The sequence below is a fragment of the Leptopilina heterotoma genome, unplaced genomic scaffold (genome assembly GCF_015476425.1).
Source record: "Leptopilina heterotoma isolate Lh14 unplaced genomic scaffold, ASM1547642v1 Lhet_228, whole genome shotgun sequence".
Lineage (NCBI taxonomy): Eukaryota > Metazoa > Arthropoda > Insecta > Hymenoptera > Figitidae > Leptopilina > Leptopilina heterotoma.
Window position 1 is genome coordinate 1,412,102 of NW_025110946.1, and position 26,033 is coordinate 1,438,134.

The 26,033-nt window shown below is 30.4% G+C and overlaps 1 protein-coding gene across 1 annotated transcript; it reads right to left on the reverse strand.

Moving 5' to 3' along the window:
* Positions 1 to 1,063: 1,063 nt before the first annotated feature.
* Positions 1,064 to 19,853, reverse strand: LOC122502365. The gene is made up of 2 exons (XM_043612385.1): positions 19,604 to 19,853; positions 1,064 to 1,408 (listed from the first exon to the last, which is right to left on the reverse strand). Exons 1-2 carry the CDS (start codon positions 19,604 to 19,606, stop codon positions 1,064 to 1,066), a joined length of 348 nt encoding a protein of 115 aa, XP_043468320.1. The 5' UTR covers positions 19,607 to 19,853.
* Positions 19,854 to 26,033: the final 6,180 nt, after the last annotated feature.

Below are 26,033 nucleotides of genomic sequence, written 5' to 3' on the forward strand. Positions count from 1 at the left end.
TAGAAATGATCAAATTTAATACGTGACTCTAATTTATAGTCATGTTTCATGTGATTGTCCTTACCTACACTGAAAAAAATACATGAGACATTTTCAACTACATCCCCTTAGTAGAGTAAAAAGTAATAAAACGAACTACTTTTTTAGTTAGTCTGGCTACTTTTAATACTTATTTTAACTGTTTTATGTAGTTAAAAATTATTAATTAAATTAATGTAATTTTACAGTTAACTTTGTAACTGCAAGTATGTTATAGAAATGACTACAGAAAGTAGTAGATTCTACTACTTAAAGTAGTTCGATAGACTAATTTTGTAGTAGTTTTTACTTCTTCTAGGAGTTGAATTATTTTCCATGTAATTTATGTTATAGATTTTTATAGAAGATTATCAACTGTGAGAAGTTGTAAATGCAACTACTTTAAGTAGTAAAATTAACTACAGTTATCAGTTGAACTGTGTCTGGAATGCCTTTAAGTATTAAGCAACTCATCGAAGCGGGCGAGCGTGGTTAGGTGGTTGGGTTATCGGTTTACGAATGTTAGGGTCGAGCGTTCAACTCCCGACGTTTAGAGATTTTTCTCCGTTAGGTATATAGACATTAAATAAATAAGGTATAGGTAAACAAAAGTGGGTAGGGGGAAATATAAAAAAATACAACTCGATAATATTTATAATAAATTATAAATAATTTTATTTTACCATTTTCAGTAGTTACTTTATTACTGAGTTATCTTAGTAACTTTAACTACATATCAGCAGTTAATTCTACTGCAAAACTGTCATTGGTTCCTATTTAACTAAGAAAAGTAGTTAATGCAACTGTATTATCACTTCATTCAACTAAATATCTGATAATTAATGTAAGTTCAAAATTATCTTTGGGGACTTATTGAACTAAGGAAAGTAGTTAAAAAGTAGTCAAATCTACTAAGAATTTTTTTCAGTGTATCAATTCTATTTTAATAGCTTCTTTTAAGTGATTTGCGATAAAAACGAGGTTCATTCGATTCTTTTGACGAAATTTAGGGAGGGTTTACGCTCGTTCTATCAGAAGAAATTGATTATTCTGTTTGCTTCGGAACTTGGTTTTCGTTTATTGCTTTCATTAAAGGGATTTTTTCACTAGGTGAAAGCGCTACGTCTGAAGTGATTTTAATCTTTTTCGCTCTTTCCTCGTCCAACTCGCGCTGCTTGAACCACAATTTTATATTTTCTTGCATTTTCGAATGCAAGGCTATCGTCACGCTCATCATTTTTTCCATTCCCTCCAATAGACTGTCGAATTTTTCTTGAATCTTGGCATAAGAGACTTCCGTTTCTGACTCTTCGATTTTCTCCGACGGTTTAGCCAGCATCCGATTTGTATCGTCCTTCGAAATTTTTTTTTGATCCTCATCGTTTCCGCACTGAAAAAAATTCGGTCGAAATCTTTAACTACTATTACCTAGTTGAGTTGAAAGTTGTCAAATTAATTACTTTTTTAGTTTTACTAACAATTTTTGTGTAGTTGATTTTACTACTTTGAATATAGTTGAAGAATAATAGTTTATATAACTAAAAAAAGTAGTTAAATTGCAAAAACAACTACAAAATCTAATTACATCAACTAAATTCTTAGTTCTTTTTACTACTTTCGGTAGTAAATATAAATTTTTAAATTCAGTTGAGGACCTATTGAATCACTCAGGGTAGTTAAAAAGTAGTCAAATCTACTAGTTTTTTTTTTGAGTGCGGAACAGTTTCCTGTGGCTGGTGACACACCTACCAAAGAAAAAGAAAATTTATGTGTGTCGTCGACGACAACAATCATACTCTTGTTACCAATCATTTTTGTTAACTCTGGATAAGACGAAGAAAATTTCATTAAAGAGAAATCTCGGTTACCTTTGGGAACATAATCTCGTGAAGAAGAGAAAAAATCGTTACACTCGTATATAATAGACAAAAGATTCCCAGTCATCTCGATAAGTACACTGTAAAAAAATCTGGTGTAAAATAACACGAAACTTGTAATTTCACACATCAAAATTATAGGTTGTACGTAGTAAATTTATTTCGTTCCAAAAGTAGTTTTACTATTTTTAATAATTTTACATTATACGACTATGTAATTTAATAGTTTTGTGTAAATTTACTACGTCCGACGTAGGAAAATTTGATCACTATGTCCGACGTGGTATTTTTACATTGCGTGTATTTCTACACTTTGACGTAATATTACGTCGCACGATCTGTACAATTACATGGCAAATGTAATTTTCTTATTCCTTTAAGATTTTCAAAAAATTTTCAAGTTTTTATAAATAACTCTAAAAAAGTGTATATAATGTACATTTATAGAAAGTATATGCTAATTTATAAGTAAATAATAATATAACAAAAAGTTTTGGGCTATATTTCATAAATACAAAAAGTTACGACTGAAAATATTATTTCAAAAAATATTTGCAGGTTATGTAGATTACAGTCGGCGTGTAAAAATACCACGTCGGACATAGTGACCAAACTTTCCAACGTCGGACATAGTAAATTTACAGCAGATTTTTTTACAGTGTAGCGCCTTTCTGCATCGTTCCACTAACTTCGCAAGCGTGCTCGAACTCTGCAGCGCGGTCATCATTTCTAAAAGATTGAAGTCGCAGCAAAAAAAAATTCACTTGAGCACAAAACAATCGTATTTTTCACTACCCGGTAAGAAGGCTTGAATAAAAAGGTATTAAAAATTATTTCATCATCAATAAAAAGACGAAAATTTTAAATACTTCTGAATTCCTTTTTTGTCCGCTAAGTTTAATACTTCTATTAAGTCAAATTCTACTATAAAATGAATCCTTTTCAATGCCCAAAGTTTACAATATTAGAATGAATACTTTTTAATCACTTAAAGTGGAATAAATTTGTGATCTAACTAATGCCTTTTAATTCCTTGTAAATCAAATGCTTGCTGGTGACAAAACAAAAATTGACCAATCAAAATCCAAGTTACTTGAGAAAAGAATGAAAAAAGAAAAGAAAATGGCTCTGTTCATTGACAGTTGTAATGTGCTTGACTTTGTAACTGGTGATAAATGGCGTCAACTGCGACTGTCCACGTGCATATAATCGGGTGCAAATTACCAAAGTGCAAATAAAATCCCACATAGCACCGAGAATTTCCCTAAACTAGACAGGATCTCGCCCAGCGAGGTTATAAATATTGCGTGGTAAAAGTCATGGAGAATGTGAGGTTATTTAAATGTCCGTACCCAGATAACAAAATGTCCGCTAATAGGGTGCGTATTTGTCGGACCTCGGGCCGATTAATCGGACCGAAATGCCGGCACATAAGCAGCTGAATGTGCGCGCCATAGCTAGCGATATTGCCAGCCCGTCAGTCTGGCACAGTCGTGCCAGAAATGGTCCGGCACGAACGTGCCTGCTATTTGTAAACCGATAAAATTATATTTTTATTAATTTTAATTATTATTTTATTAATTATAAGGAATTAACTATATTAATCACTGTGATTTTTCATTCGTTCTGTTCGCAGTGTGAAGTTAGTTGTTGTTTCCTAACATTTTTCATAATTTTACTTTTCAATATTTTTAATTTTCATTAAAATTAATATATTGAAAATCATTGAATTCTTGCAAAAAATTTGAGAATAATTGAATTCCTTCATAAAATTTCTTTAATTTATTGAATATAATCGATTTTCTTAATAATTTTCATAAATAATTTTACTATTAAACTTTTATTAAAAATTAAATTCTTTTATAAAATTTTATTAGAATTTTTCTATTAATTAAATTTTTTTTGAAGTATTTCTATATATTCTTTTATAAAAAAATGTAATTTTTCTAAAATAATTTGAAATGAAAATTTTCAAATAATTGAATTAAACAAAAAATTCTTTTCAGCTTTTTAAAATTGTCAATGAATTTTATTAAAAATTTTAAAAAGTTGAATTGTTTCAAAGGATTTATTGAAATTTTAAAAACAAATTCTATTTTTTTCGAAAAATATTATAAAAGTTTTTAAAAAACTTGAATTCTTTCAAGAAATTTCATTAAAAAGTATTGCGAACTTTTGCAAACAATTTTATTATTTATAGAAATAATTGAAATTTATTAAAATTTGAGAAAAAAATTTGATTATTTCGAAAAATTTTATTAAAACGCAATATAATTAATTTTTCTTTTTCAATATTTTTAATTTTAAAATTAATGTATTGAAAATCATTGAATTCTTGCAAAAAATTTTAGAATAATTAAATTCCTTCAAAGAATTTTATTATTTATGAAAATAATTAAATTCTCGCTAAGAATTATTAAAAAATATTTCAAAACCCTAATTAAATTTTTTTTAAGAATTATTTTCAATTTTTTTTTAATAATTCAATTCCTGTGAAAACATTTACTAATTTTTATAAATAATTCAATTCCTGAGAAGAATTTTACAGATTTTAGAAAAATAATTGAATTTCTGTGAAGAATTTTTATGATTTAAGCAAATATTTGAATTAATACGAATAATTTTACTAATTTTAGAAAATAATTGAAGTCTTTCGAAAAATTGGAATAATTTTTTATTTTTGAAATTAATTGAATTTCTGTGAAGATTTTACTAATTTTTTTTATTCAAGAATTCAATTACATTTTCACAAATATAATAAATTTCCTGGAAAGAATGCAATTATTTTCAACAATTAATAAAACTCCTCACAAAAATGCAATTATTTTCTAAAATAATAAAATTCTTCACAGGAGTTCAATTATTTTCAAATATTAATAAAATTCTTTAAAGAAATAATTATTGATTTGTGTTTCTTCTTAATAATACAATATTGTCCATAAATAATAGATTTCTTCAGAGTTATTCAATTATTTTCAAAATTCAATTTGAAAATAAAATTTCTTCAGAACAATTTTATTATTTACAAAAATAATTTAATTTAGCAATTAATTTAACTGCAACACTTAAAAATAATGGAATTGCTTCCAAGGACTTATTAAAATTTTAGAAAATAATTTAATTTTATCGAAAATTTTTTTAAAAATTAAAAAAAATGAATTCTTTCGTGAAATTTTATTATTTCTAAAAATAAGTGAATTTAATTTTTGAAATATTTTATTTATAAAAATAATTTAATTAATACAAAGAATATTGTTCTTTATGAAAATAATTGTATTTTTGCGGAAAGAATTTTATTGAAAATTTAGGAATTAATAAACAAGAATAATTAATTAGTAGATTAGTTAAAAATTTAATTTTTTGAAAGTTTGAATCTGAAACTTTTCAAAAATTTATATTTGAAAATAAAATGTTTTGTTATTTGCATAATAATAATAAATTCAACAAAATATTTCGCGCGTACTATTTACTAGTACATATATTAATTATAAGGATTCAATTTTTATAAAAAAAATATTTTTATTATTCGTAATAATACAAAATTATTATTATTATTATTTTAATAATCTATAATAATTTTTTATATTATATAATTTTATATATTATATATAAATATAAATTTTTAAGAAGAATGACATTCATTTTTTTAATTAATATATTATACCAGAGCAGATAATATAATAATTCAACATTAATTCAAAAGGAACAATGTAACTATTAATTCTGTTAATAATTATTTTAAGTTATAATAATTAAAATATATTAAATGTAATTACTAAATAACAAAAAAAAATAATTAATAAATAGCAAATTATAGAGTGTTGAAAACATTCCGGCATATTGCAGGCACACTTGGTCTTGAAAATAATGAACGGCAAGAACGGTGCGTAATAGCCGGCACGCGGTCCGCCGCCCATCGTGCCTGTGACGTGCCAGGCACGTTTGCTATCTGGGGCGTATAATAAGGAAATATTGAATATCAAACTTGAGCAATAATTTTACTGTGAATAATAACTTGACATGTTCAGGCAATATTGTATCAATGTTGCATGCAATATTCGCCCAATTATTAAATTTTCGTCTGCTAATATAAACTGAGCGATTTCCTGTCAAGTTTCAAGAAATTTTTGGTGCTGTGTGATTTTTATGTAAATCACGTATAATGTAAAACTTTTATTAAAACTTCATTTAATTTTAATTATTACTTTCCTTTATTTCACTTACTCATAAAAAATTGACTTCCTGAGCATCACATTTTCTATAAATACCTATATTTAAAATTGAATACCTTTCTACACCTAACCTAAAATTATGTGCTTTTTAATTCCTTTCTTATACCTTGGTCCCCTTGGTCAACGTTTATGTGACGATATTAAAGGGAATTAAAAATCTTTTATTCCCTACTAAAAATAAAATCAGGAATCGTCATGAATGGTCAGAATTTCTGAACATTCCTGAACAGTCTCACCACTTCTGACGTTTTCGAACGTTTCTCACCATTCCTAACCAAATACTTTCCAAGCTCCTCCCACTTTACTCCCACCATTTTCGAAGCTGTGACCATTTCTGAAATTCCTGACCATTTCTGAAATTCTTGACTATTTCTGAAATGTGTAAACACATAACCTATAAAAATTTTGGTACATCTTTCTAATTTTGGTAAAGTCTCATGAAAATTTATATATACATATAAAATCTTTCAAATTTATTTTTTACATTTCAGAATACATTATTCTATTATAAAAATTGTTCTTCTAACTTAACAAAAGTTCTCATTTTTCAAATTGGTATAATTATTGAATTAATTATACAGCAAAAGTAGGTAAATAAATCAAAACATTCGGACCATTCTTTTAACATTATTTAATATATTTATTTAATGTATATTTATAATATATTAATTTAATATATGTATATTTACTTGTAATTATTTAATATAGTTAATTAATAATAAATTTTGTTTCATAATATTAGTAATTTACTATACCAGTCAGTACTTATTATGAGAAGTATTTGCATTATAATTGAAATACAGTTATATTTAAATTATTATTAATCATTAATAGAATAATTTCTTACTATAATGATTATTAATAATTTAAATTTTAAATTTATAAAAATTTCAATATTGCATTAATAATTCATTATTATTATAAATTATAATGTTAAATTAAATTAATATTAAATACTAAATTCATTTTAAATGCAGATATAATAATAATTATTATTAATCTGTATTCGTATTATAGTTTATGAAACATTCCAAATTGTAAAGTTAAGACTTAATTTATTATTGATTCAATTAATAATGTTAATTTTTATTAATTCACATAACCTATTATGACTAAATTGAAATATAATTAATTAATAAAAATTATTTAACAGTTTATTCTGATTTATTGATAATATTGGTAAATGAATTTTACTATTTTACAGTTGCTCTTTATATAGACAGTTGAATCCAGAAATATGTAAGTCGGTTCGGTAGTCGCAGTCGTTAGGGCAGTTAGTTTAGGCACTAGGTTAGGTCATGCGTCGGGGTTCGATCCCCGTAGGGTCCAAATTTTAATTTAATTCCGGGAATTAGTTTCCAGTTGTTCCGTATGTAAACAAACTGATATTAATTAATAAAATATATTTTTTAAAATTAATTTGTTGCAACTTTTTGCATATTGTTTAAATAAATAAAACAGAAGTGGCTTAAAAATATGGTCAAAAATGAGATACAAATGGTCTCAAATAGTCAACAATTATGGGCGGGGTCAACAAAGAGGAGGGGATAGTAGCAAACTTGTGACCACTTTAAACTTCCTCCTGATTAGTTGTGATAGATTTCTGACGAGATCCATCCAGAATCGTAAGAAAACTGGATTAAAGTGGTCAGGCGGCCTGACCATTTGTCTGACCATTCCTGATTTTATTTTTAGTAGGGTTTGTATACTTTTATTGGGAATTCGAAACTCAGGACAAAAAAGGAATTAAAAGGAATTCAATTTTATCAATACTTTTTAATGCAAGCCTTTTTGCCGGGTAAGTTTCGTCTCTCACTTCTCTTAACTTTTCTTTGTTCAAACCACTCAGGTAGCCATCTTGCTGAGAGAAAAAAATGTTCACAAGAATGCACTGAACACAACGCAGGGAACGCGTGCTGGTTCCATAACCTATTGACTTATTCAATTATGAGTAGAATGATCAGAACACCACTTTATATTTAGAATAACTAACGTTTATTATAAAATACTTAACAGAACAGTCGTAATAAAAGAAACTTTCTTGTCTCGTTAAGACGCTCAAAAGGCACGAACCGGAAGTAGTCGGACAGACGCTAATCGAAAAACGAAGCCGTGATAATACCGGAAATAAAGTAATACACGAGTCAAGCGAGTATTACATGTACTGGCGTTGGCGCCAGATTTAAAATCTTAAAGTCGATAAAAAAGAACTTTCAATTGCACCTTTTTAAACGGTACGCTGTGTCAAAATAACGCTTTCTCACTTTTTCGTGGTTTTGTACCTTGTAAGGTTTTCTAAGGGTACGTTTTTTAAGTTTCAAGGAAGAGGATCTGCTTCTGTTTTGTGATGTTAAAAACTCTAGGTTTTGATGATTACCCTATATTAAAGAACCAGTAGAAGCGGGTAGAATCAGGAGCCTACTTGCTTTGACTTGGTTATTGTCACGTAAGTTCCAATTTCAAACCAGTAGATATGTATTTTCAGCTGGTTTGAATTCGGAATGTCAAGTTCAAAAGGAACTGGTTTCAGTTTGAACATTACAGTCAACCGGAAATTCCAAGTAGGTTACATTGTACAATATGAACTTGTTTCAACTTGGATATCGATTCATAATTGGAAATCCAAGGTGGTTACAATTGAACAGATAGTTTTGAAAAAAAATATTTGTGGAAAAAATAATAAAAGATTCTTATGACCATTAATAACTTCATATTCTTAGCACGCTCCAAACATACAAACATTTTAATTAAACTAGAAGAATTAAATTAAAACTTGTACCCTATAGGAATCAAACCCCGCACCTATGACCTATCTATCTAAACGCTTAACGACCGCGTCTATCGAATCGACGTGAGAAATATTTTTCGACCTGTCTATATAAACTGCAACTTTGAAAAACGTAAGTTTATGTAAAATATTATAATTTTTGTAAGTACGTATAAAAATACAAGCAGAATTTAAAATATTTATATAGATTTGCAATATATGCTATTATGTTAAAAATATTAATTAAATATTTAATAAGTTTCTGCTCAAATGTCATTTGACCGCGTTGTAATTTTTTGCAAAAAATAACATTAAGCGAAATAAAAAACAGAAAATTCGTAAAAATTAAAATTCGCAAAATGACTCATCTGTGTTAAAAAAATTCCATTGATTTTCTAAAATGCTAAAACTTTTATGAAAATCTGTAGTTCACAACAAAACAATAAAACACTCTTAACCGTTTTTTGAAATATGAAATTTTTTTGCATTAACAAAATATAACAAAATTTAAAAAAAATTAATAACTCAAAAGCCGTTTACCATAAATTAATAAAACTTACACTGATTATACAAAATTGTTCACTCTCTTAAAAGAAAATATTTGCATGATTGTAAATTTGAAAATTCCATATTTTTATTAACAATTTTATAAACAATTTGAATTATTTATGTGTTTTACCCCTCCAATTGCAATGAAACTCATATAGGAGGTATACTCAGTAGTCCCAGATAGCACGCAAGCTTGCTGCAAACTTGCAGCAAACTTGCAGCAAACTTGCACTGCAAGTTTTGCAAGATTTCAGTGCAAGCTTTCTGCAAGTTTGCAGCAAGCTTAAAATGTCTGGACTGCTGCAAACTTGCACTGCAAGCTTGCAGCAAGTTTGCACAGCAAGTTTGTGGAAAGTTTGCACAGCAAGCTTGCTGCAATCTTGCTGCAAAGTTGCAAATTTTTTTTATATATTCATAAAAAATTCTGCTTTTTGTACCTTTTTAAAATTCAATAAAATTAAAATTATTTGCAAAAAAAGGTAAAAAAAAAACATAATTTTTTATGCATACAAAAAAATTTTGCAACTTTGCAGCAAGGTTGCAGCAAGTTTGCTGAAAGCGTTCTACAAACTTGCTGTGCAAACTTTCTGCAAGCTTGCAGTGCAAGTTTGCAGCAGTCCAGACATTTCAAGCTTGCTGCAAACTTGCTGAATGCTTGCACTGCAATCTTGCAAAACTTACAGTGCAAGTTTGCTGCAAGTTTGCAGCAAGCTTGCGTGCTATCTGGGGTCTCTTCTTGAAGCCCCTAATAAAAAATTGTTGTATTTTCAATTTGGAATGTACATAACGAATTTTTTATTAAAAACCCAGTAATAAGGGGTGAATTAAAGTGGATTGGCACTTTAATGCTCTTAAATTCCAAACCAATTCCGTTTTTGTCCGCAATCTTAATGAATTCCTTTTCTATTGTTAAATTGATAATTTCTATCCAATTCAATTCTCTGTAACCACGTGACCAGAATTTGAATCCCCTTTAATGCCCTTTAAAGAATTCAATGTTAATTAAAAGGCATTAACTCCACACAAAATGATTCCCTTAAACGGCATTAAAGTAAATTCAGACTCTGGTCACGTGGTTACAGAGAATTGAATTAGATAGAAATTATCAATTTAACAATAGAAAAAGAATTCATTAAGATTGCGGACAAAAACGGAATTGGTTTTGAATTTAAGGGCATAAAAGTGCCAATCCACTTTAATTCACCCCTTATTACTGGGAACGCTCGTCCACACCACAATAGGAAAAATTTGATTGTCGTGGAAAATTCAGTCTAGACGTTACAATTATTATTTGTTTTTAATACATTTTCTTTTAATGAAAGACTGAATTTTAACAATAATCATGAAAATATTTTCTATTAAAAGAGTGAACAATTTTGTGTAAATAGTATAAGTTTCGATAATTTATTGTAAATGGCTTTTGAGTTATTATTTTTTTTTTAATTTTGTAATATTTTGTTAATGCAAAAAATAACAAAAATTTCAAATTTTAAAAAAAAGGTTAAAAGTGTTTTTTTTTGCTTTGTTGTGAACTACAGATTTTCATAAAATTACAAAATTCACAAAATTACAATTTACATTGTTTGTTACTATTATGCAATAGTAACAAATTCATAAAAAAATAAAATTTGCAAAACAACAATTAGCAGAAATAATGATTCATAACAAAGCAGTTTCGCAAAAAATAACATTTAGCAAAAGTATCTACCAATTTGTAAAACTGTCAATTGCGAAGAATGCAAGTTTGCAAAAATAAAATTTGCAAATAACAGTTAACTAAAATAAATATTTGTAAAAATGTAAATTTGTAATAATAATTCTTTGCAAAAATAACAATTTATAAAATAACAATTGGCGAAAATGACAATTTTATGAATTCCAATTAGCGATTAATCAAACTCTTTAAATTTGAACTTGAAATTCCAAATAGAATGCATCCCCGATTTAAATTAAACCAAGATGACATTAATCCTTCACTGTGCTATATAAATTTGGAGTTGGAAGTTCCAAACTCAAGCTTGTTGATTTTTAATTTGACAGGACAAGTGAAATGTAGTATTCGAGAATCCAAATTGAACCAAGTAGATACTTAAACTTAATTTTTGTATTTGGAAATGCAAGCTGATACTTGTAGTACGTGCGAACTTGGAAATACAAGTAAAAATGATAAGATTGGAAATCCATGTTAAAACAAGTCAAAAAAAAATTGAAGAGGACAATCCAAGATAGAACCATTTTTAATTTTATCTTGGATATCCGTTTCAGTTACATAAATAGGATTTACAAGTTAAAACCAGTAGAATTGCTACACGGAAAAAATAAGTTCAGCAGATTTTACGAAACTAATTTCGCACTAGCGGATATTTAAGATTCCTTGACGAAGTTTTTCAAAAACCCAGAAACTTTCACTACTTTAAGCAGAACAATTTTCGAGAAACTGCAACCAGTGTTGTAATTTATAAAACAAGCTTGAATGTAGAAATGTTTCGTATTTTCTGGTGAACATTTTATCAGAAAATGGTAAAAATGTTTCGTGCAATCTAAAAACGCGTGGTTTGAGTTTTCACTTCGCTGTCTATCGTGAATCCTCGAACACAGAGTTTCGTAAAATTCTATACGGGGTGTACCAAAAGTCGCGTTATAAATAGATATGTTGAAGCTTGTCTCGTCGCGTCGATATTAACTTGTCTGCTGTATATAGATATAATATGTGGAAGGAAAAAGAGAACTGCTTTACCTGCCGGTAACATTTGGATATAATTGTTTTCTTTTACGTATTTCACATTTCATTGTTCCAAATTCGTAACATTTTTTATGTGCTTTTGTAATCCAAACTTTTAATTATTATTAATTTCTTTTAATTTACAGTCCAATAAATTTTATAGTTTATCATAATATTTACCGATGACAATATATATTAATTTCTCAAGTTTTAACTGTTATTACTTCAAATTTTAGACAATTTAATATAAACATTTTTTGAGTTTGAATTTAATTTTGAAAATTTTTTGTCAATATATTTATAATTTAAAATTAAGAATAAAATTATTTTCTAAAAATTGAAAAATTTTATAGAGATTTTATAACTAATTATAATCAAAAAATGTTATTTTAAAAACCATAAAATATTTTGTATAACTTTTAAAAAAATGATTTTTTTAAAAATTAATATTCAGTATATTGACATTTCTCACAAGCGCAGTTTTAATCTCCTCAGTTAGTATATAAAGAAACTCAATTCTTTCATCTACAAGTGCGAGTTATATTGTATGTGCGTTGCGTCAGAATTCGTTTATATGTATGCGTATTTCCGTTAAGTTAGTGTCAGAATAAAATAAGCCAATCCAAGCGAACCATTGCGTTGTAGAGTGCAGTCACATGTGTCGAACCAATCATCTATCTCCTATAGAAGACGAGAAAAAATGGTCTTGAGAGCTCATTGGTACATTAAGAAATTCTTTTTTCTGCTTTATTCGTTTTTTTCTCCGTGAATATTTTTTTCCGTGGCGCATGCGCTTCAGGCTAAACATTTTACAAAACTCTTGAATTAGAACGTCCAACCGATCATTTGTGAATTCCATAGAATTTTTTTTGAGTTTTCGAGAAACGCAGTCATCATATATTACTATTGATTCTGTTTTATCTTATACTAAACTCCTCTCCGTATCCGCTATTCCAAAATTAGTTTCGTAAAATGTACTAAATTAATTTTTTCCGTGTACACGGAAAAGTTTTTCAATTTGGAAAGCAAGTTGACACCAGTAGATCCACGTTCAATTTCTACTAGTCTCAACTGGTTCTTTAATATAGGGTATTGTCTATTTAATGTGATTGAAAATTATTGCTAATCATTCGCTCGTCTTTATTCTGAAGATTTGAATTTTCAGGGAATTCCAAAGAGGAATTTAAAGATGATTCTCTTATTTCTTTATCCGCATTATTTATCGAGGAGTAGGATAAATCTGACGTTAATGATGACATTGTTCGTTGCTCACTTAAATCAATACAAAAAGACTCAAAATTTTCTTGATTATAGATTATGACTCCCTTTTCAATGATATTAGGATTTGAAACATTAACTGTAGGTACTGCATCAAACTTTAGATTAGGGTTGACAATTCCGCTCATATACGCATTATCATTAAAATGTCCTTTGCACACTTTTAACTGTTTCTTCCTAATATCCTCATAAGATAAGTTTTTCAAAATCGGACTGTCAATCGCTGTTATCCATTTTCTACCAAGATCTTATTGGCTGGAAAGACGAGGAATGTTTTCTCAACCTTTGCCGGACAATTTGAAACAACGCACTTTCTCTTGCTCATATTATAAATTAATTTACAAATCTTAAACGTGTCGTCGAAAAAAGCCTCGAGTGCTATCCCCATGGTCAATTCCAATAACTATGGGAGATTGGGGTATTTTGGGCCACACTTTTTCTTAGCTCAATATCTTACACAAAAATTTTTTCTTCTTCAAATTTTCAAATTTTTCGTGTTAGTAGGAGGTCTAAACTATTATATATCATAGTCAGTTTACCAAAATTATCACTTATCTAAAAGAAATTTTAGTTTTAATCAGTTTACCAAAACTATCACTTATCTAAAAGAAATTTCAGTTTTACCAAAGAGTGCACTTTTATGATTTTTAAAAATGTTGGGGACACTGCCTAAATTGAGTTTAAAATCAAAAATAACGATGAAATATATTTATTAAATGGTTAGAAATATTAAAAATCTTTAATTATTAGTTTAAAATTAGAAAACAAAAACCAAGAAAATGAAATTAATCGGAATCACAATTTAAACAAGTAAACTAGGCTCAATTAATTACACATTTTAGGTGAACAGCTCTATCGCTTGAATCACAATTAATATAATTGTTTTTGTTAAATTACTATAACTATGAGTGATTTTAATAATGTTTGCAATTAAGTAGCCAAAAACAAGCAACAAATACTTCCTCCAAAAAAGTGTCCCACAATTCCCCAAATGCTTCATTTTACAAAAAGCTTTGTGTTATTTAATCATTTTAATTTAATGTAAAATTTCTTTTTGGAGTCAAAGTACCAATGACACACAATAATTAAAAAAATATTTTCCATAATTAATTCTTGAAAATCCTTGTAAAAACAATAAAAACATGAAGGCCAAAAATAAATATTTGAATACAATTTTTCAGGTGATTTTTGTTAACGGTTTGTAGGTAATTGTAAAGCGTTGTAAAGTCATGAAATACGAATGAAAACTTTACTTTTGACAAACAAAAGAAAATTTAAAAAAATTGTATGATCAAACTTGTAAATATTATTAAATAATTGAGGTGGACCACAATTCCCCAATCTCCCCTATTAAATATAAAAAAATGTATTTTAAATTGTAGTGTATTATAACTATTATTTACCAATTTCGAAAGCAATTATATTCACACAGGCTAATCGCAAGCACAATGAGAATCAGAGTGAAGCAGGAAATTTGGAAAATAGGAATTTAAGAAGCAGAAAAGAATATTCATAATACCAAGTCTTTGCTGAATTTAAGTAGTATGAAAATAATATTTGCTACTGTTTAGACTTTCTTTTTAGTTGTTTATAATACCACCATGCTGTGTGACCTTGCCTATTGTTTCTATCAAGCAGCGAGCAGATTGACCGCTAACACCTCGAGCTATTAAAAACACACCCGCACAAAAACAGTGATAACTCTGTCAAAAATGAAGCTAGATGCTTTTTTTAAATTGCATTGAAAAGCTTATTAAATTTCCAATGAAATGATACTATTTTCATTTGTTTTGCATAAACAGGAAGCGAGATATCATGTTATAAACAAAAAAGAATAATTCTATTTTTTCGCAATTTCTTACCCTGACTTTGACTTCTGGCAAAATTTAGAAAAAATGATGAAAAAAATTTTTACTTTCACAGACTATTCCTTGTAATCTAAGCTTTAAATAGAGACCAAGAACAGTAAAAAATTATTAACGAGTTCCCGAGATATTACAAAAAGAGTCGGACCGTGCGAAGCAAAATTTTCAATTATCGTTTTCTCTAATTCGCCCTTGAGTCAGTTACGTAGCTGTGAAAAAAGAGTCGAAAATAAATTTTACCAAGTACATGCTTACTGGGATCCTCTATTTAAATATCATTATGTAATAAATTAAATTAAAAAGTGGATCCCAGTAAAAATGAATTTTGCTAAGTACATTCTTACTGGGATCCAATTTTTAATTTAATTTATTATTTATTATGATATTTACATAGAGGATCCCAGTAAGCATGTACTTGATAAAATTTATTTTCGACTTTTTTTTCACAGCCACGTAACTGACTCAAGGGTAAATTAGAGAAGACGATCATTGAAAATTTTGCTTCGCACGGTCCGACTCTTTTTGTAATATCTCGGGAACCCGTTAATATTTTTTGCTGTTCTTGGATTCTACTTAAAGCTTAGATTGCAAGGAATAGTCTGTGAAAGTAACAATTTTTTTCATCAACTTTTCTAAATTTTGCCAGGAGTCAAAGTCAGGGTAAGAAATTGCGAAAAAAATAGAATTATTCTTTTTTGTTTATAACATGATATCTCGCTTCCTATTTATGGAATACAAATGAAAATAGTATCATTTCATTGAAAATTTAATAAGCTTTTCAATGCAATTTAAAAAAAACATCTAGCTTCATTTTTGACGGAGTTATCACTGTTTTTGTGCGGGTGTGTTTTTTAATAGCTCGAGATGTTGTCGGTCGTACAATTTCCGCCGGTAGTGTACTTGCAAAAAAAATTCTTATTTCTCAGTTTTAAAGTCCATTTGACATTCAATTCAATATTATGTAGTTAAGATAATTCAGTTAAAAAAGTTTCCAAATACAGTCGAACCTGGATAAGAGAGAACTGGGAGTTCAGTTCGAGCAGTCATGCATTAAAGACGTGTTGAAACGTCGCTCCTGTTATCGACACATGTCAGTTTAAAATTTAAATTGGCTTAAATAAATAAAGTTGGTTTTTTGTGTGAAAAAAACTATTTATCCAGTGCTAAGATTAAAGGAATTACAAATTGCATAAACAATTACCTTTTATCCCACATGGCTGGAGTTTTGATAAAACAACATTCTCAAAGAGGTAAATTATGTATCGCTATTTTTTAGAATGGCGTGCTGAAAAAAACTAAAAAATGTTAAATAAACAATTTATTTAACATTTTTTAACAAAAAACACGATTTTTTAAGAATTTTAATTTGTTTTTTTTTTAATTTGTTATAGCTAAACCCTTCAGCATACCTTCTACTGTTATAAATATCGCGTCAAAAATAGTTGGGCTACAAGATAGGACTATTTTGGGAATTAAATTTTTAAATGGCTGCCACAAAATGGCGACCAAAGTTACTTTTTTTAAACAATATTATAAACAAATGGAGGAAATTTACAAAAATAGTTAACTTTGCTTGAAACCTGTCACTCGGGGGTTTTTGGGGTCGCTGATGACGAATATGACCTTATTTTTTAAAAATTCAAAATGTCGGATCCAATATGGCGGACGACAAACTTAAAAAATGATTGTATTCTCTTGAAACTTATCACTCGGGGACTTTTGGGGTCGCTGATAACGAATATAACCTTATATTTCGAAAATTTAAAATGGCAGACTTATTTTTAAAAATCAAACAAATTCTCATGAAACTTCTTACTCGGGGTTTTTTGGGTTCGCTGGTTACAAATATAACCTTAGATTTCAAAAATTCAAAATGGCGGATCCAATAGGGCGGACGAAAAAAATTTAAAAAATGATTGTATTCTTTTGAAACTTGTCACTCGGGGGTTTTTGGGGTCGCTGATGATAAATTTGACCTAATTTTTTCAAAAATTTAAAATGGCGGATCCAATATCGGTAGAATTTTCACTATGTAATTTGGCGGAAAATTTTAAATCAGTGAATTTTGAAAATTCCTTATGGAGTCTGGATGCATCTGGTACTCTTTCGATTCCCTCGCAAAAGCTCCTCCAGCTGACACCCCGTGCCTTCTCTACCTCTTTCTTGTAAGAATTACGAGCGGCATGATATTCATCCCATGCTTGCTGATTCTTACGTTTCTTGGCTTTATTGAAAAGCTTTCTTACTGTTTGCCTATGTCCCTCCAAACAGGAGTTCCACCATTTGCTACCCCTGTTAGAGTCCACTTTTTTGGCTATACAGTTTCTTGCAAAAGAGCAGAAAATCGAATCTCGCAGATATTCCGCTACGAGTTCCAACTCTTCATATGTTCTATAAGAGGTGGGGAAGCACTCTATAGAAACCTTGAGGTTCTCAATATATGAAATCCAATCAGTACCCTTAGGATTACGTCCCCATTTATGTTCCCGATCTTTCGATTCCATTCTGAATGTAATAAGTCTGCGGTCCGAGAGGGAATCTTCATCAGACACCCTCTAGTCTCTCACAACACTCCACACAGACTTGGAACAGATCGTAATATCTAACACTTCTTTTCTGTTAACAGTTACGAAAGTTGGCTCATTACCCTGATTTAAAATTTCTAAATCCGTATCTATCAGAAAATCTAAAAGTCTTCTGCCTCTGTCGTTAATGTCAGAGCTGCTCCATACGACATGGTACGCATTGGCATCACAACCTATTATCAAAGGAAGACCTTGCCGTTGACAGTAATCTACAAACTTCTCCACCTCTGTAGGTGGTGCGGGGTCATCCCCCGATCCCGGAAAATAAGCGGAAGCTACTACAACCTCCCTTTTATTTCCGTTCTTTTCCAAGTACTTAGCCTTAACAACAGCTAAGTCCCTGGTAGTTAATTCTAATAGAGGGAAAGCGTCTAGACCTTTATAGATCAGACAAGCTCTTGGAACTGATTCCTGTGGTGAACTAACTAGCACCCCACAGACACTTAGACCTCTAATCTTACCCTTGTAAACCCAAGGTTCTTGAACAGAGGCTATATCTGCCTGCATCCTTGTAAAGTTCCTGGCTAGAATCGCCGAAGCGCCTTTACAATGATGCAAGTTAATCTGCATACAGTGGATCCCGGAAGCAGCCATATTTAAGACTGACTCACGGTCTCCTTTGTCGCGTTCACACCTTTATCGCCAGCATCGTGATCCCCCAAAAAGGGCTCTTCGACGCTCACGTGTGTGGTTTTATTTTAATTAATTTCTGTAGTATCCATTATGCTCCCACGAGAAAAGAGGAAAAGAAGGTCAATCCTTAAAGAGCCTCTATTTAAGGAAAAGGCTAAATTACATCTGAGAGGTCACCTGGTATCCCAGAGTCTCGTCCAAGATAAGATAGGCACAGCCAACGTAACCATGGAAGGGTTTCTTCTTGTTTATACTTCCACCAGTAGGAAGTCTTCCGAATAATCCCGCGGTGAAGCCTCTGTCCATCCCGTCTCTCTCGATATTTCTCTAAATCCCCGTGCCCTGGGACAGCCCAGCGAAACACAGAAGATGCAGTTTCTGTAGCGGCCGACCTATTTTGAAGGGTTCGACCCCTCAGTCCCCACGAGAAATATCGAGAAGTAGCCTCCCACTGGGTTAAAGCCTCTCGTGCGCCTCCCACCAACGGCAAGGTCTTGAAACCCCTAGAGAGGGAAGTTCAATCTAAAGAAGACCTCTTTTTAAAAATATAGATATTTTTATTTGGGATGAAGCACCAATGGCTCCAAAATATGCTTTAGAAATTATGGATTATCTATTAAAACTATAATGAATTCCAACGAACCTTTTGGTGGTAAAATTGTAATTCTAGGCAGAGATTTTCGACAAACTTTACCAATTAAAGAACGGGGTACTAGATCAAAAATAGTAAATTTATTAATAAAAAATAGTAAATTTATCAATAAAAATAGTAAACTATGGAAATATTTTTAAAAAACACATTAACAGATAAAATGAGAGCTTTACCACAAGAAATGGAATTTGTAGATTTTTTACTTAAAGTTGGCAATGGTCAATTAAATGATGCAGGTGATAATGTTATATTACCAGAACATATTATTCAAAAAGAGAATAGGTATAGAAAATTTAAAACAATAATTTAATCTTTTAAAGACAATTTAGGTTTACAAAATTTAATCCTTTAAAGATAAAATGTTATTAATAACTATGTATTTATCTTTAGAATAATATTAGAACTTTTCGGTGTAAAAACATTACCATTTTTAATAGCAGAAAGACAGGGGGCGTGCGTAGCGCGCAAAATTAGTGACTAGTGTTTAATTAAATCACATACGTTTGGTTAGTTTAGAGGATAAAGGAGACCAAATAGTTTATATACTGCATCATTGTATTATAAAAATAAATAGTTCTATTACTGTACTACGTGTAGTGTTTAACGGCTCAAGTCTAACTTTAAATAGTGCGTCTTTGAATTCACACTTACACATAGGTATTTTGGTAGATTCTAATGGACCGTTTGAAGTTAAAACCAGTTCAGGCAGAAGTTATAAAAGCCATAAAGCTTACATAGCTTTATTTATTTATTGCGTTCCCGCGGTTCATCTCGAGTTGGTTTTAGACTAATTCACACTTACACATAGGTATTTTGGTAGATTCTAATGGACCCTTTAAAGTTAAAACCAGTTCAGACAGAGGTTATAAAAGCCATAAAGCTCACATAGCTTTATTTATTTATTGCGTTCGCGCGGTTCATCTCCGCAGTTGGTTTCAGACTTGACTTCTTATGCCTTTCTTGCGGCCTTTCAGCGATTTGTCTCGAGACGTGGTAAGCCTTCACATATGTATAGCGATAACGGTAAAATTTTTTGTGGGAGCTGCAAATCAGTTTTTATTATTATTTGTTTATACACCCGTCTTCAGCCTACATATCTTAGCTATACAAGTGTTTCTACAATTTCTCTTACAATTTTTGTCTATAGAATAACTTAATACTAAATTTTTGTGTCTACAGAACGACTTGAAAATTAAGAGTACTCGCATTTGCCTGGACAACCCATCTAATGGTTTTTTTCGCCAGTGGAGAGGAAAACTGTAGAAAACCTCTCCGAATACAATCGGTTTATCGACAGTCGAGTTCTAATCGTGTATACCGGACAATAATCGACAGTGCACATCATTATACCTCGACGTCAAACCTCCCGCTCAGATTATCTCACGTGCCGGAAAAATCCCAGGATAATGGGCGCGAACCAAGTATCCTTGGTCCTACAACGTTGTCCGAGCAAGGAATTTATCCGACCAAACTAATCTGTCGGTTAGCTGCAAATTAGTTTTTTGCCCCTTCTCATGCTCCTCATTTCGGAATATTATGTGAAGTGGGGGTAAGAAGCGTTAAAAATCATTTTCGTCGAATTATGGGAAAACTTAAATTCACTTTAGAAGAATTTTCTACTTTGCTTGTTCGAAGCATTCGCCAGTTTTGTTCCATTTCCTCTGGCACTAGAGCATCCCATTTGCATAATCACAGACCAACCTTGGATTTTAAGTTGATCAATTCCTTGATCAGAAGATCAGCTTTCTCATATGAATCTCTTCCAGTCATTGCATCGTCTACATAGATATCGTTTCGCAATGCTGTTGCTGCTTCCGGAACATCTCGTCGCCAGGAACGGGGCTGAAGCCGTGCCATACGTAATTGTTCTCAATTTATAGACCTTCAGCGGCTGATTGGAATCGAATCGCCAAAGTATTTTCTGATATTTTCGATCATCAGGATAAATGAGAAACTGACGATACATTTTCTCGATTTCCGCTCCAGGGGCAATCACAGATAGTATGAACCGAAGCATCAGTTCCATTACTGCATCCTAAATAGTCGGTCTCACCATCATCATCTCGTTCAAGAACACCCGAACTCGTCTTCGATAAAGCATTGAACACCGCTCTCAATCTCGTTATTAAACTCTTCTCTTTTAGAATTGGGTGATAGGGAATAAAATACTTGGAGAGGTTTTCTACAGTTTCCCTCTCCACTTGCGAGAAAACCCATTAGACGGGTTGTCCAGGCAAATGCAAGTATTCCTAATTTCCAAGTCGTTCTGTAGACGCAAAATTAGTTAAGGTTATTATTAAGAAATTCTACAGAGACACTTGTATAGCCAAGTTAGGGGTCGTCCATATACCACGTGGACACTTTTTAGACACTTTTTGACCCCCCCTGATTGTCCACGTGGACAATCGGGTTTTTTATTCTAAAATAGTGAATAATAAAAAGATATTTAATAAGAAATACAATTAAAAAATTCTTTAAATTTTTTTATAACAAACTTCTTTAAAATTCAATAAAGATTAAATTATCTTAAAATATTATTAAATAGGTAAATACCATTTTTAGTATTATAGAGAGGACTTTGGCAGAAATATATCTTCAATTATCATATTAGTAGAAATACTTAATCTCTTCGGTAACAAATCTTAAATTTTCTAAAATCCAACAGCTTTAAGCCTTCACATAAACAATAATAGAAATTATTTTTTTTTTGGATTTGTAAGAGTTTGTAGAGGTTGCTTTGTATTCCTAATTGTCAAATTTGCATATATTCATATTTGTGTATTTACGATAATGATTTTGTAATATAAATTAAAAAAGAATTTGGCGTTTTTTGACAGTTAAATAAATTTCGGATTACAAATATTTTCTGATCACAATCTAATAATAATTTAATAATAAAGTTGAATAAAAAGAAAAAAAAGATATAAAATTAATCTTTTGTGTCCACGTGGACATTTGTATTGACCCCCCTCCCCCTCGTGGAAAATCGTGGATTTTTTGCGAACCCCCCCCCTCCCCCTAAACTGTCCACGTGGTATATAGACGACCCCTTATGTAGGCTGAAGACTGGTGTATAACGCTGCACGTTCTTTCTAAAATGTTATTCGCATGCCCGGTGCCACAATTTACTTATATTTTAATACCGCCACAGGAGTTACGCCAGCAAGAATATTAGTACCGGGCTGGTACCGAAATTTAATTATGTTTAACCGCCACAGGATTTATACCGGCAACAATATTGGTACCGGCCCAGTATGTAAATTTACTTGTGTTTTTACACAGCCTCATTAGTTATGCCGGCAATTATATTAGTACCGGCCAATTTGTTTATTGATGCCGGCCCGGTACCTAGCCTGTTGTTTGCCGGTATTATACTGGTGCAAGAAAAAAGTAAAAAATTAACTAATAAATTTGTAAAATTGAAAAAACAAGTACCGGACAGGTACAGCACTGGTTGTATATCAGTGCCGGCCCAAAACTACTGCCGGCTGGAATACCAGTTTAACTTTATAAGCACACTTTGCATTTACTTTTATATGCAGGTTCAGGTTAGCGGATGTTGCGTCGACTTTGCAGCCTCAGAGTCCGGAGTTCAATTCTTCGAGTCTTCAGATTTTTCATTAATTGTTTATGTTTATCTGTTTCAAAATTTAATATATCTACTGTTTCTGTTTAAGAATTATTAATAATAATAATAATAATTAAACAATTAAGTAGACTGAAATGTAATTTTTTGGTGCCGGCATAGTACCGGCCCGGTTGTGTATTAGTGCCGGCTCGGCACTATAATATACAATGCTGCCGACTACAAATGGTGTCATTATTCGTTGCTGGTCCGGCACCCAACAGGGGAATCACATTTAAGATCGACAACGGATTCGTAATCAGAGACCCCGAAAACCCCCGAGTAACGATTTTTGAGTTAGACCGTAAAGTTTTTTAATTTTTTGAAACTACCCTATTGAAAAAATACGCGTGTAACTTATACTTTGATATTTTTTCAAAATTTTAAGAATTGTTACACGTGTAATTTATACTTTGTTATTCTTTCAAAATTGTAAAGTATAAATGACACGTGTAAAAATTCTTCAAATTTTGAAAAAATATCAAAGTATAAAATACACATAATGGCCAAATCTACACGTGTATTTTTTCAATAGGATAGGTGTATATTTGTTATTAAAAATTAAATTTAATTAATATTTCAGTGCCCCCATTTTGTTTTTTAATTAAATCTATGTTACCATATCAAAGCTTAGACATTTTTGACGCCATATTTGTTCCTTTCGGAGATATTTAAAAGTTATAAATTGTCTAAAAAGTTTTAATTAAAAAATTAACATTAAAAATCTACATTTTTTTATTAACTCACTATAATTTGTTTATTTTTTAATTTACAGTATTCTTTGATGCACCATTTAGGCTATAAGAAATGACAGATGCCAAATTTTTCTTATTATTTGGAAAATATTGCCAAACTTTAAGTAAAATTTTTGTACAAATTTGGTCCTTAAAAGGTTAATATTATTTTTATGTGCTACTTGGGTAGCAGTGAGGTACGTTCCTTTCTTGTGTCAAAAGCCACAAGAATACACTTTTATCATATATCGGGTAAATCTTATAGACAATTTCTATGCTTTCAAACAATCGGTAAAGGTGATGACCTTAGGGATGTTCTTGGACTTGTGGGTGTTTACATCGGTCATGTAACAGCCTTGCGCGCAAGGTTCTTGAAACAATATTTATCGTTCGTGCGTGTAATGTTCACGACCTTTCGCAAACAGTGCCATTTTTTCCAACTGTCATCATTTCAAACTCCAATGACTTTACTGTGTTTACGAAGTAAAGAATGCGTTCTTCTGAGTCATGTGTATGCACACATGACTTCGCCAATTTCTCATACTACTGAGTATCATTTCAACAATTATTCTTCCAACGTGAGCGGAATTCCTCATCTGTATTATTTCTATCCTTTGCTTGTTCAAATATTTAATTGTGGGCATTTGAACCATTATGAAGTCACAGTTTTATAATGCAAATATTTCCCGTTTCTGGTTTTAATAGAGTTTTAAATAATTTTTAATGAAAGTTGTTATAATAATATAATTACTTAAATAATCTTTAACGTCCGAGATCCTTTATAAATTAAGGCAAATTAAACGAAAACATTCGGACAATGAATAAAATATTTATTTACTCCAACGTTTCGAAATCTAAATGATTTCCTCTTCAGGGAGTCTATCCAAAAAAATAGACAAAATAAAAATAATAATAAAAATTATGTACATAATTAAAATAATAATAAAAAATCTGTCTGCGCAAGCGCGGACACATTCTCATCCGCGCTTCGCGCGGGGGCTCGCAAGTTTCAGCGCGCCGCGGGGCGCGCGAATATTGATCGTCGCGCTTCGCGCTCCGTTTGATGTTGCGCGCTTCGCGCGCAATTGGCTCGCGGTTGTCTAAAATTGTTTTGCATTATTTGTGTTCTTGTTATTATTTCCTATTATATGTTTAATAAAATATTTTTTTTCTTAAAGTTACTACGACTTTAAGGATTACATTCTCATCACATGTTTTTGTTTGCTGATGATTGGGAGATTAAGTGGATTAAAATGCATATTTTTGGTAGAGATGTGCAAAAAGCTCGAAATGTCGATACGAGCCAAGTCCAAGCCGGTTCGATGTATCAAGTACTCGACATTTTCGAGTACTTGAGTGACTTCACGTACTCGAAAAATTCGAGAACTCGGGTAAATTCGAGGACTCGATTAAATTTGAGCACTAGAGTGAATTCGAGTACTCGAAACTATTCGAGCTTTTTACACAGCTCGGCTCGGCTCGAAAAATAAAAAGCTCGAAAAAGCTCGATCAAGATTCAAGCTTCAAGCTTTTTGCACAACTCTAATTTTTGGTCTTGATGATTAAAATTGAAAAGTTATTTTTAATTATACTAACTCTCTTAGCAGAAACATGATTTGCATGATGATTGGTCTACATGATTTTGGTCTACAGACAGACAGACAGACAGACGAACAGACAGACACCATCGCCGGACCATGATTTCTGGGTTCAGGGGACCCCAAAACGTCGAGATTTCATGAAATTAGCGAAAGTCAATTTTCGACCAAAACTAATACTTTCTCATATGATGAGAATGTAAAAAATAATTTAACAATGAATAAAATAAAATTTAATAGATAAATCTTACCAAAAAATAATAATTAAAATATACGAAGACTTAAATTTTTATCCCCTGACGATGGAGTAGAGTCTGGAGTCAGAAAATTATAAAGGAACTTAATATTCATAAAATTAATTTAAAAATAATTGAAAAAATTTTTTTTTTAATTTTATAGAATGTGAAAAATAATTAGTAACGAAATTACTTACAAGTTAATAACAATTTAAAAAATTATTAAAAAATTTATGAAAAATTAATAATACAATTATGAAAATTAATGATAAATAAAAATAGTAAATAGTAAAAAAATAAGTAAAAAAAATTTTTTTTTTAAATAAAAAAAATAAATAATAAAAATAATAAACATACCATAAATAAATAATGCGTCTTGGTATAAAAGCAATAAATAAATAATAGATAACACATACACTACCGTCCAAAAGTATCAGGACGATTACTTTCGACTCTATGAAAAAACATGCCATCACTTTTTCAATCATATCTCGTGTTACGTATGACTTCGTAACATTTTTATATTTTTAGTAAAAAACATATTGTATTTAAATGAACTCAATAAGCATTTATTCATGTCGATTTATGAGGTAACAATCACACTTTTAACACATGATGACACTTTGTAACACACATATTACAACATTCAGTAAGGAATTTTG